The 13,190-nt window shown below is 38.5% G+C and overlaps 1 protein-coding gene across 4 annotated transcripts in view; it reads left to right on the top strand.

Annotated features, from left to right (window-relative positions):
- tpp2 (tripeptidyl peptidase 2) overlaps window positions 1–13,190 on the top strand; it is a 110,417-nt gene that overhangs the window by 55,847 nt on the left and 41,380 nt on the right. For 3 of the 4 annotated variants that reach the window (XM_048533525.2, XM_048533527.2, XM_048533528.2), the window contains exons 21-24: window positions 1,354–1,491; window positions 2,755–2,999; window positions 4,281–4,359; window positions 5,457–5,495. In XM_048533525.2, coding sequence (XP_048389482.1) covers window positions 1,354–1,491; window positions 2,755–2,999; window positions 4,281–4,359; window positions 5,457–5,495 — 501 coding nt within the window. The remainder of the gene's footprint in view (window positions 1–1,353; window positions 1,492–2,754; window positions 3,000–4,280; window positions 4,360–5,456; window positions 5,496–13,190) is intronic. The other variant, XM_048533526.2, reaches the window with a different exon arrangement.

Genomic DNA, 13,190 nt, shown 5'->3' with positions numbered 1-13,190 from the left:
AGACATTTCTAAAGAAGGATCTAGACCTGAAACGTCAGCCTTCCTGCTTCTCTGATGCTGTTTGGCCTGCTGTGTTCATCCAGCTCTACACCTTGTTATCTCTGAAAATGTCTGTCTTGTTTCACATAGGAACCTTGCTGAGTATTAGACATAGATTTTGATTTTATTGTCCCGTGTACTCCAGTACACGAATACAGTGAGAAGTGCGCACAGTCGCCATTTTCTGGTGCCACCTTAGTCTTCAAAAAACAGGATTAAAACCAGAAGTAGAAGTAAAAGAAACAGTCAAAAGACACGGAAACTCGCTGTCAGAAAAAACAAAGCCACGATGTCCATCCTGCAGTCTGCAAACACTCGGGTGCTCCAAGTCCCCGCATAGCACCATAGCCGGAATGCCACTGACACCGCTATGAGGTACCCGGGCCATGGCCTGGAGCCATGCTGCCACAGCTGGAACCGTGTCGCCATTCTTCGGTGCGATCTTGCGTCCACTGACATGGTTGTTGCCATGAGTCTGCAAAAAGATGAATAGAGCACTTGTAAATTGACCTGATGAATGGATGTTATTTCAGCAGTGAATTGACATGTCTGTGTAATATCAACACCCACAGAACTAATGTCACAAAAGCAGAAAGTGCCACAGAAACTCAGCAGGTCTGGCAGCAACTGTGGAGTGAGAAACAGAATTAACGTTTTGGTCCAGTGACCCTGTTTGAGAAGGAGCTTTTCTTAAGAAGGGTCACTGGACCCGAATTGTTAACTCTGTTTCTCACTCCACTGATGCTGCCAGACCTCTGGGTTTCTCCAGCACTTTTTGTTTTTGTTTCAGATTTCCAGCATTTGCAGTTCCTTGTTTATCACAGAATTGACGTTCTAGATGTAATCATGTCACAAATATCAAAATTTGGAGGCATTTTATTTTGTGCGGAACAATAGAAGTCTACATTGGATATTTGTTAGATTGCGATGAACTATACTCAGTTTAATGAAGTCTCTTCCTCAAAAGAACTTCAGTCTTAACATTTCTAACTCAAGTACACAATTCCCTTTAAAAATAAAACAGTCTGTTACAACTGAGAACACATCACCAGAGTCAATAAAGGAGCAGATGGCACCAGTTGGAACTGCAGCCTTTACTCTCCAAAGTTTCGATAATTAAAATATTCTCCCTCTGCAGTTTGGTTTCTAATGGTATTAAGGACTTGTTAATAAAATGCAAGGAGAGAAATCTGGAAAACATCCCCTCATTAAAGGTTAATTTTACAAAAAAGATTGTTTTTGAAAAATATGTACGATCTTTTGCAGATTTTTATCATTAGGTAATAATGACTCATTTTTTCTTCCTAACTATAGCCAAAGACGGGAGAGATTACTGCCAGCTGCCCCCTCTTGTGTGAGCTACTGTACGAGTCAGAATTTGATAGCCAGCTATGGATGCTACATGACCAAAACAAAAAGCTGATGGGCTCAGGAGATGCCTACCCACATCAGGTAACTACAATGGAGTGGGACTGAAATTCATACCAAAGCATTAAGTATAAAGGAAGATAGAGATAACAAGGTGTAGAGCTGGATGAACACTGCAGGCCAAGCAGCAGCATAGGAGCAGGAAGGCTGATGAAGGGTCTAGGCCCGAAACGTTAGCCTTCCTGCTCCTCTGATGCTGCTTGACCTGCTGTGTTCATCCAGCTCTACACCTTGTTATCTCGGATTCTCCAGCATCTGCAGTTCCTATTCCTATTGTCTCTCTCAAGTATAAAGGAAGTAGAGTTTTCTAGTTCATTTGTGGGATGTGGGCATAGTTTCTATAAAACAGTCCTCCTGTTGGGTGCTATTACTATGTTTATAATTCTGATCAAATGTCAAATTGTTTTTGGCATTGTATTCCCTCTTAGTTTGGCCTTTTTCATTTTTATGTCTGAGTGTTTTTGTCTACAACAGGGGAAGCATCCTTTCGTCATCTACCCCGTTAATCATTGATCAAAATGCCACACTGATTTAATGGCAGCAGTGGGGTTCCACTGTCTACCCAAACTCCTCCTCTTAGTCCTCTCTCTCTCCCCCCTCATTCTCTGCCCCAACCCTCTGACAGCTCCCTGCCACACCAGTAGTATTTAGAGGGATTGTGGATCACCTACTGTTGAAGTACTTGTTAGAATTATTTTCTGTTGTCACATGTATTCAAGTGCAGGAGTACAGTGAAAAGTATACAAAGTCACTATACTCGACACCATCTTCGGTACAAAAACTCAAATTTTAAAACAAACAACGATCTTAGATACAAAAACCAAAACATCCATCTAAGAAACAAAAATTAAAACAAAAGCAAAAGTACAAAAATAACAGAGCCAAGAAGAAAAGGGGAAACATCCAGCTCTAAAAATCTATTTATCTATTTGCTGATATAAAAATGAACAGTTGTCATCAAAATGCTGACAATAGAATATGGCCTAGAATAATCACTTCACTGTGCATCTCTATGGCACCGTATATTTTGAATATCCTTTTTAAACTATTATTGAAGTGCTAATCAATCTGTGGCCTTGAACTATGAAATTAGTCTGTAAGTCTGTAAAGTATTGATTGCACTTAAGTTATTTAAAATTGTTTCTTTAGCCTTCAGTCTCCCTCCTTAACAAATGTTATTTATACTAAAGCAACACATCAATTCATGCATGTTTTAAGCTGAAAATTAGTATTAAGTTTCTAGAGAACAAAACTGATATATATCTTTCATTTTTTTGTTTGCAACAGTATTCTCTGAAGTTGGAAAAGGGAGACTACACAATCCGGTTGCAAGTGCGTCATCTACAGCTCAGTGAGCTAGAACGCCTTAAGGACCTTCCAATCATTGTATCTCATAGACTTCCCAATCCTCTGAATTTAGATGTTTACGACAATCACAGCAATGCACTTTTAGGCAAGAAAAAAAACAGCAGTTTAACCCTACCACCAAATTCCTCACAGCCTTTCTTTGTTACTTCTCTTCCTGATGATAAGTAAGTAAACATTGATACATCAGAACCTTAATCTGAGCAATAAAACTGCATTTGTTTATGTATCGTGTTTAAGATAGCAGAATGTCACAAGACCCTTATAGGAACATTGGGAAACAGAATTTGATGACACACGTGGGAGTATTAGGACAGATGACCAAAACCTTGGCTGTCGAGGTTGTAAAGTGCATTTTAAAAGAGGAGTTGAGAAATTTAAAGAAGGAATTTCCGACCTTGCAGGGTAAACCGCTAACTACATGGTTGCCACTGGTACAATGATGGAAAAGGTTCACTAGAGGCCAGAATTGTAGAGCCAGAAGTGGATATAGAGGTTGTGTGACTGGGGGCCATGCAAAGTCCTGGAGGGAATTTGAAAATGAGAATAAAAACTTGGAAGTGATGAGTGAACAGGACATTGTGCAAGTCAGGATATGGGCAGCAGAGTTCCAGGTGAGCTTGTGTGTATGTAAGCTGGTGATGAGAGATTGACCAGGTCAGTGTTGTCATACTCTAGTCAGGAAATAGCAAAGCGTAGAAAAGGATTTCAGCAGTAACCTACCCCTGCATCTTTTTGATGCTTGATGGAAAAAAATCATATTGGTTCAGGAGTTGGAAGCATGTGTTTATGTGCAGAAGTACTGAATAATCAAACCAGTTTTGATCTTATTGAAGCACGAAGCAGGCTTGAAGGGCCAAGAGGCCAACTCCTGCTCCTAACTCACCTATTCTTTTTATATTTCGTATTTGCAATCTTCACGGCCTCTGTTGGGTGTCAGGAGTTAGAGGTCAAAAGATTTTTCAGTGGCTGCTGAAATTCGCTTTCAAAGAAGTAGTGAGTACTTTACCTTAGTTTCACCATAGATCAGCAAATGCAGGGGTTAGTACTTGAGTTATGTGAGGAACCTGCCTGAGTAAGTATGTGCAAGCAAACCAAACTGGCTTACTGTTTAAAATCTCCATCCACAGACGTAATTGAAACTACAGGAAAGTGGGTTTGCACACATGGCAAACTTCCAAGAAAATACATTTTCACTGGGTATATGCTATATAAATTCAGCAGTACAATTTTTGACATTCAAAATGAACAACTAACATCCAAGTTCTTGATGTTGGCAATTGAATGTAATCTTTTAAAGGCAAAGCTTAATGCTTTTATTTTACTCAAAAATTGTAATTTCCCTGCAGTATTTGCTGAACTTGATGTGTCGGGGTAATGTCTGCATTGAAATGGTATCACATTCTTTTTCTCTGTGCTGTCATCCAATTTTGCATGATTAATTCTAGAATTCCAAAAGGAACGGGACCAGGTTGTTACCTTTCAGGAACTTTAACAATGTCAAAGAGCGAACTAGGAAAGAAAGCTGTGAGTACATAGCTTTTCTAAATCTGCTGATTTTTGGTCTTTCTTCTACAATGAAGTGTATTTCATCTAATTTGTCTGTTTCTTTCTGAAGCTGCTTGACTCTGCTTCTGTAATACTGCCAGTCAGCAATACCAGGGTTATTTACTGGTTTCTGCTTATGCATGCTTCTTGGAATAATTGAACTCGGGTTGTTTGGTTTTGATGTTTAGTATTGAATGATTTATATTATTCAGGCATTTCTAGACAGAACACATGTCTCTTTTTTTTAAATGAGCTGTTGTTCATTCCTGCATAAATGTGAAATATATTTGACTTTGTGTAAAAGCACCATATAAATACAAAAGACAAAACATTAAGAGTGAGTTAGGAATATAACCACCACTTGTAGACTATTCCTACAAATCGCCAAATTCAAAGAGTAAGAAGTATGGATAAAGAGGATACAGTTGCAAGCTGTCTAACTTGCGTGTTGTTAACACATCAGAATACAGAGCATTCTCTGTTTAATTACTAATTTTCCATTTTAATATTGTTGGAAAGATTTAACTGAATCGAAATGGTTAATGTTTTATGTAGCTTTCACTTCTTTACATTCTGTAGATCTAATTCCAACCCATATATTTCTTTACATACAATATATTTGCCATATATTTCCTACTGTAAATCAGTAATTATCAATTGTAAATGTGTGCATGTCACACTTCTAAAAATGTTAACATCTGAATTGAAATATTTGGCAATTCTATTTTTGCCCGTATCAGTCACAGCAAAATGATTTTGACCACAGAGCAGAATACTGTTTGGCGTAGGAGAGTTCAGTATAGCTTGATCTAAAATTTTGTTATGCTTCATTACATCTGTTTAGATCAAGGTCTAGCTTTTCTCACCTGCTTGAAATTTATATAAAGTCTGCTGGATTTGGCTTATAAACCTATTTAGTAAACATTGGGAAGGGAATTCTTACTGTAGATCTTGAGTTGGGAGTTTTTGTTTCCTTTCAAAACGGGTACCAACAGAACTCCAAGATGTATTAGAAAAGGACTCCAAATTGTGCAGTGTCTGCATGTTTTCTTACAGTATGTTGTTCTGACTCCCAGGGGCAGGCTGCATCAAAACGTCAAGGAAAATTTAAAAAGGTACTGCATTGTCATCTGTCACTATGCTATTTATTGTATTTCTAACAATATTTACACTGGATGAAATTAGCTCTTTCAATGCACATTGGAGCATTTCTATATGTATATATTTTGGACTATTTAACTTCAGATATGTTGGATGAATTATTGCTCTGACCGAGTTGACCTGCAATTGTAGGAATAATTAATTTTTTTTATTATCAAGCGGTTACCTTCATGACCAAGTGAAATTGATTGTTTAGGAAGGTATTTCAGAATAAGGTATGAATTTGGCTGGAGTTAGCATTCGTCCATTTAATTCATTGATTTAATTATAATTCAATTGGGAAGTTTTATACGAAGGAAATTATGCAAACCCTTGCATTTGTTAAAGAATTAATGAGTTGTAAAAAGGTTTCTAGAGACTTGACCTTTAGAATAGTATTCTATATTTAATGTTGTCATCACTATTGATGTTGACCACGATTGTGAAATTGAGATTATTTCCTTATTAATCAAAATCTTGTTTTTTTTTTAAGGCAAAATAGTTGTTCAACATTTATTGAAATTGCTAGCTAAATTTAAGTTCTGATATGATAATTGGCTTGTAAAAAAAGTCAGAAGATGGTTTCAGAAACAAAGTTTATGCTACTGCAGCATGACGACTCTGATACGATACTGAATTCACTCAATATAACACATTAAAGAAAACTCATTGCTATCTCTTCTTAAAGAAGCATTTTTTTCTAACAAATTATTAAATATGTATAGTATAGTGCCAGAAGACTGGTGGATAGCTAATTTTATTCCAGTATTTACCAAGGACATGCCCATGCAATTATAGATCAATTGATTTAACATCGATGTTAGAGTAACATAATCCCTTGAAAGGGAGACAGTAGACATGTTATTGCAGTAGATACAATTTATCTGGATTTCTGTAGGACATTTGATGAGGTTACTCATAATAAACTAAAAAATAAGGTCAGAGGACATGGAGTCAGAGGAGAATAACAGAAGTAATCCAGTTGGCTTCAGGACTTGGATTGTGGGAATTTGGGGTCATTATTAAAAGTGACAGAAGGTAGAAAGTTTAGTGATGTCGAGTTTAGAGTCTAAAGCACACTTTCCAAATCTACAAATGACAATTTAGTGTCATTTGCTAGTAAATATCGAGGAGAACAGCAACAAATTCAGAAGGGTATTAATAAACTTGCAGAATGGGCAAACAATAGAAAAATAAAGAACAAAGAACTGTACAGACAGGAACAGGCCCTTTGGCCCTCCAAGCCTGTACTGCCACATTTTGCCCTTCCACACTAAAACTGTTGTCACTTACAGGATCCATATCCCTCTATTCCCTTCCTATTCGTGTATTCACCCAGGTGCTTCTTGAATGGTGCTATTGTGCCTGCTTCCACCAGCTCCTCTGGTAACACATTCCAGGCACTCACCACCGTTCGTGTGAAAAACCTGGCTCGTCTCTTTAAACCTTCCCCACCTCACACCTTGAACCTGTGTCCCCTAGTAAGTGACCCCTCCACCTAGGAAAAAGCCTCATACTTTCCACTCTGTCCATGCCGTTCACAATCTTATAAACTTCTATCAAGTTGCCCCTCAACCTCCTGTCATCCAGTGAAAACCAAAACCAGTCTATCCAACCTTTCTCCATAAAATCCTCCATTATCAGGCAATGTCCTGGTAAACTTGCTCTGTACCCTCTCCAAAGCAACCACATCCTTCCGGTAGTTTGGTGACCTGAAATGTAGACAATACTCCAAGTGCAGCCTCATTAAAATTCTGTAAAGCTGCAGCATAATTTGTCTATCCTTATACTCATTGTCCCTTCTAATGAAGGCAAGCATGCCATAGGCCTGTTTTACTACCTGATTTACCTTCACTGTCACCTTTAGTGATCTGTAGACCTGCACATCCAGATCTCTCTTCGTATCGATATTCCCAAGTGTCCCACCATTCACTTTATAATTTCCACCTGTACTTGACTTTCCAGAATGCTTAACCTCACATTTGTCCAGATTAAATTCCATCTGCTATTTTTTTTTCCCATGCCTCTAACTGATCTATATCCTGCTGTATCCTCTGACAATCCTCCTCACTATCTGCCACTCCACCAATCTTTATATCGTCTGCAAGCTTACTAGTTAGGTCAACTACATTTTCCTCCAAATCATTTATGTAGGTCACAAACATCAGAGGTACCAAACAGTTCCAAGACAGATAAAATTATTTCTACAGGAAGCCTGAGGTCACCTTGTATTTGTAAGATGTAACTGTAGATGGTTTAAAACAGCAAAGGGGTCAATGACTGAAGCTTGCACTGTTAATCAGGAGGCTATTTGAAGAAAAACAAACCGTGCACTCGGCCTCCTTTTTAGAGGAATTGGATTGAAAAGTAGGGAATAGAAACAGAGTGTGACAGAAATAGTGAACCGTTCAGGCAGTGTCTTTGTTTAAAAAAAATGAGTTTAGGGAGATTGTGGCAGTGTCACGGCAGTAATAATTCAGAAAGCCAAGCTAATGATGTGTCTGCACTGATTCAAAACTCACCACCACAGCCAGTAGCATTTAAATTCAGTTAATAAATCTGGAATTGAAGCTGCCATTATCACAAAAACCATCTGGTTCACTAATGTCCTGGAGGCAAAGAAATCTGATGTTCTTACCCAGTCTATCTTACATATGACTGCAGAGCCCAGCAATATTGTTGATTCTTAACTGTCTTCAGAAATGGCTGAGCAGTCTACTCAGCTCAAGGACAATTAGGGATGGACAACAAATGCTGGCCTTGCCTACAGCACCCATATCCCACAAAAGAATAAAACAAAATAAGAAACTAAAGTTGATGTCAGTGATGTTTTTTTCACAGACACTGCCTAATGTGCTGAATGTTTCAAGCATTTTCTATTTTTATTTCAGAATGCCAATATTTGCAGAATTTTTCTTTTAATAAGTAGGGAAATTATGCTAAAATTGTATCAAACCATGATTAGACTACAATTAAGAGTACTGCTTGCAGTTCTGATCAGTATATTCTTGGAAGGATATAGAGGCACTGAAGAGAATGAAAAGAATGTTTGCAAATCTGACACTTGAAATCCTTGTGTGTACATATGAGATGAGGACTGGAACCTTTTTCTATTATATAAAGAAGTCTGAAGGGTAACCTAATAGATCTTTAAAATGATGAAAAGTTTTGACAGAGGATTCAAAAGAAATATTTCTTCATTTGGGGAAGAGTTAACAAGAAGCCATCAATGTGAATTAGTCACCAAAAAATTCAATGCTGCCTTCAGAATAAAATTCTTTACCCACAGAGTAGTGAGAATGTGGAACTTGCCACCCCGGGAGTGGCTGAAGCAAATATTATAGCTACTTTCTTGATACAAGGTATGGAACCTTTGAGGTATTGAGAGAGAAGCAAATTGAAGTTTATGATAGATGTAGATGAGGAAAGCTGGGAAGGAACTCGAGTGGAATGCACACCAGCTTTTATTGGTTGGGCTGAATATTTTTGCAATCCTACATAAACTTAGCCATTTTGCAGGTGTTTTAGGAAAATATTACCAACAACCACAAGTAATCAAAATTTATTTCTTACAGGGTGGGAGCATGAGTCTTAATAGCTGGTACTCTTCCTTGAACAATGTTATGGTTCCCAACATTGCTGGTTTTATTTTCCAAATGTGGATTATTATTGCTGAAAATTAATTGTCTATTTAAGTTGCATGTGCAATGCTGTGATACCCCAGAAGAACAAAAGTGTATTACAAAACTAGTCAGCTATTTATTCAAAGTTGCTTAATTTAACTGAATCTGATCGGTTGAACATTTTTAAGCACAACAGTTCACCTCATTGTATTACTTATTGCTCAATCAAAATATTGAGAAATTTATATGTTGCTGTTGAAAATCGATAAATTGTCAGAAGTAGACAACCTGAAGCTGTGTCATCTAGTTTGATATGTGATGTATTTTGTGCTATCCAATAAGAGCTTTGCATCTTTCGCTTACATTAGCACTAATGTATGCTTTGTACATTTTTTCTTGGCAACTGTGACTAGATCTGTTGATAGAATTTTTCCTTTATTTATTTAAACCTTTGTACTTAAGTTATCTTGCTCAGTTTACCACTAGAGAAAGACACTGCAATATACCATTAAATCACACAGGTTAGACAATCCTGGGATAAACACCCAGCATGTTCTTGCCTCTACCAGGACAATAACTGAAGTATCTTGTATTGATACTTGCTAGAACTAGGCACTAGTGCACATGAGATACGAGTGGGATTTGGGTAAATTTGACTGGAGTTACTGAAGTACTGCAAGCACCTGTAGAGAGTTTTTCATCTTCACTGAACATTATAGCATTATTCATCTGCTGCAGTGAGCGTTAAGCTTGGCTAGCTTGCAAGCACTGCATGGGAATAAGATCCTATGTTTCAGGATTTGTTTCAATTGTAACACTCCCCAGTGCAGGAAGATGAAGAATACAAGAGTTATTCAGTGGAGCTCAGGCATTGAACAACACTTTCTACTATTGGTGAATTAACAAATCGGTGATGATTCTTTAAAACTGGTAAATTTGTTGATGAAAGGGAGGGATGAGAGCCGATGGCCAGCAGCATATGACCTTGGTTTCCTTAGAGGTATTGAGGAAGCTCCTGCAATTGATTGACCAGCTGGTGGCTTTTATACAGTCTGTTTGCTTAGATGGTGAAATGATGGTCAGCATTACTCCTTTGCTGCAGCGCTGACTTTGATTGTGTGCTATCTGTTTGAATGTTTCACATCAGTTGTGTACAAGCTAATACTGCCCCAGGATGCATGCTTTCAACATCAAAGTAATTTCATTCAATTTTCTCTTAACAGCCAAGCCCTGTCTGGATTACCAGCTACCTGCTCGGCTGAACCTAATCTCCATTTGGTCTGAGGCTGAGCTACAATTTCTTGTTTCCAAAGTCTAATATTGCCCATCAATGTTCATGCCTTTTCCCCGCCACTTCTGATACTCTCTCCTACCTTGATTGCTTCTAGACTCAACCATTCCTATCCTCTCCTCCTCTGCCACAGAGGTGGTAAACAATTTAACAATTTAAACCTGTACCTTTCATGTCCTATCCTGTATCCTAGTGCCTCTCAGCTAAGTAGACTTCTGCTGACTCCCCATCATCCCAATATTTTCTTATTTTCATTGCTCCTATGCCTAATCTGCCATTTTTTTAAAACTTTGGTCTCTGTGTATCCATTCCATCACCAGTGGCATATCCTTTCAGACATTCACACTCTCTTCTCTTCTGCTTTGTATTTCTCTCTCTAACTTCAAGACATTTACTAAATTTCAGTCTTTTATGACTGCAAATACTGCCTCTAACTCTTCCAACTCGCTGCTGTTCGTGCTTTTTTGCTGCTTCACTACCTTTTGTGGAATGCTTTGATAAAGTATATAAGAATGTACTGTGTCATTGCATGTTGGTCATTTTATTTGGGTTTTCTGTACTTCTGATGACTTTGAAATTAAATCAGTTGTCCAGTTTTCTGCCCCCATGCAGTTAACTTACGTTTCTGATGGTGAGAGAACAGCCTCATCAGGTGATTTTTGAGAAGGTTAAATTCATCCACCTTTGTTGCATTATTGAGGAAGTGATAGTTAAACAGCTTTGTCAACAGGCTCTGAAGAGTACCGAAACTTACCTTTGAACAATGTGTTTATATTCATAAGTTGAAGCAACCCTATCATTTTAACTTTTTTTGTAATGTTAAGGAAAGAAAGTGATCCGCAACGTTGCTATGTGTTTGCTGTTAACACTTTAGCTGTCTGTGGATTTTGTTTAACTCATAGTAAAGTTATTGCTGGTCAAATGCAAAATATTATTGTAAAGAATTATTTTCTTTACATCGTTTACTAATGCCTATCAGGCCAGTTCACAATACTTGATATCTGATGTAACAAGATGTCCCATAGCATTATATGCAACGGGAGGCGATGGCCGAGTGGCATTATCGCTGGACTGTAATTCTGGAGACCTAGATAATGTTCTGGGGACCCAGCTTCAAATCCTATCATGGCAAATGGTGGCATTTGAATTCAATAAATATTAGGAATTTAGAATCTATTGATGTCCATGAATCCGTTGTCGGTTGTCAGAAAAAACCCATCTGGTTCACAAATGCCCTTTAGGGAAGGACATCCTTACTTAATTTTGCCTATATATGACTCCAGACCCACAGCAATGTGGTTGTCGCTTAACTGCCCTCTGGGCAACTGGGATGGCCAATAAATGCTGCCTAGCCAGCAATGCCCTCATCCCGTGAAAGAATAAAAGATTATAAATTGCAGTTCGAAACTGAGCCGCAGAAGGTGCTGGAGGAAGATGTCCAAAACTTGATTAGAGATTAATTTTTAAGGAGTATGTCAAATGAAGAAAGAAAGGTGTGGTGGGGTTTGAAGCAGGTGATTTTTCTTTAGATAAATAGTTTTTACTTTCTGGCTGAGAAAGAGTATGGAATCTGGATGTAAGTTTGCTCACTGAGCTGGAAGGTTTGTTTTCAGACATTTCATCACCATTCTAGGTAACATCATCAGTGAGCCTCCGGTGAAGTGCTGGTGTTATATCCCGCTTTCTATTTATCGATTTAGGTTTCCTTGGGTTGGTGATGTCATTTCCTGCATTGGTGATGTCATTTCCTGTTCTTTTTCTCAGAGGGTGGTAGATGGGCTCCAAATCAATCTGTTTGTTGATGGAGTTCCGGTTGGAATGCCATGCTTCTAGGAATTCTCGTGCGTGTCTCTGTTTGGCTTGTCCTAGGATGGATGTGTTGTCCCAATCAAAGTGCTGTCCTTCCTCATCCATGTGTAAGGATACGAGTGATAGTGGGTCATGTCTTTTTGTGGCTAGTTGATGTTCGTATATCCTGGTGGCTAGCTTTCTGCCTGTTTGTCGAATGTCATGTTTGTCACAGTTCTTGCAAGGTATTTTGTAGATGACGTTCGTTTTGTTTGTTGTCTGTATAGGGTCTTTTAAGTTCATCAGCTGCTGTTTAGTGTGTTGGTGGGTTTGTGGGCTACCCTGATGCCAAGAGGTCTGAGTAGTCTGGCAGTCATTTCAAAAATGTCTTTGATGTAGGGGAGAGTGGTTATGGTTTCTGGGCACGTTTTGTCTGTTTGTTTGGGTTTGTTGCTGAGAAATCGGTGGACTGTGTTTATTAGGTTCTTTCCACCTATACAACATATTCAAAAAGAACAGGTACCCAATGAACACAGTCCACCGATTTCTCAGCAACAAACCCAAACAGACAGACAAAACATGCCCAAAAACCATAACCACTCTCCCCTACATCAAAGACATTTCTGAAATGACTGCCAGACTACTCGGACCTCTTGGCATCATGGTGGCCCACAAACCCACCAAATACTAAAACAGCAGCTAATGAACTTAAAAGTGCCCACACAGACAACAAGCAAAACAAACGTCATTTACAAAACACCTTGCAAGAACTGTGACAAACACTACATTGGACAAACAGGCAGAAAGCTAGCCACCAGGATACATGAACATCAACTAGCCACTAAACGACATGATCCACTATCACTCGTATCCTTACATACAGATGAGGAAGGATACCACTTTGATTGGGACAACACATCCATCCTAGGACAAGCCAAACAGAGACATGCGCGAGAATTCCGAGAAGC

Source organism: Stegostoma tigrinum, chromosome 6 (assembly GCF_030684315.1).
Source record: "Stegostoma tigrinum isolate sSteTig4 chromosome 6, sSteTig4.hap1, whole genome shotgun sequence".
Lineage (NCBI taxonomy): Eukaryota > Metazoa > Chordata > Chondrichthyes > Orectolobiformes > Stegostomatidae > Stegostoma > Stegostoma tigrinum.
The sequence above is the reverse complement of the archived record's forward strand: the minus strand, read 5'-3'. Positions and strand labels throughout refer to the sequence as shown.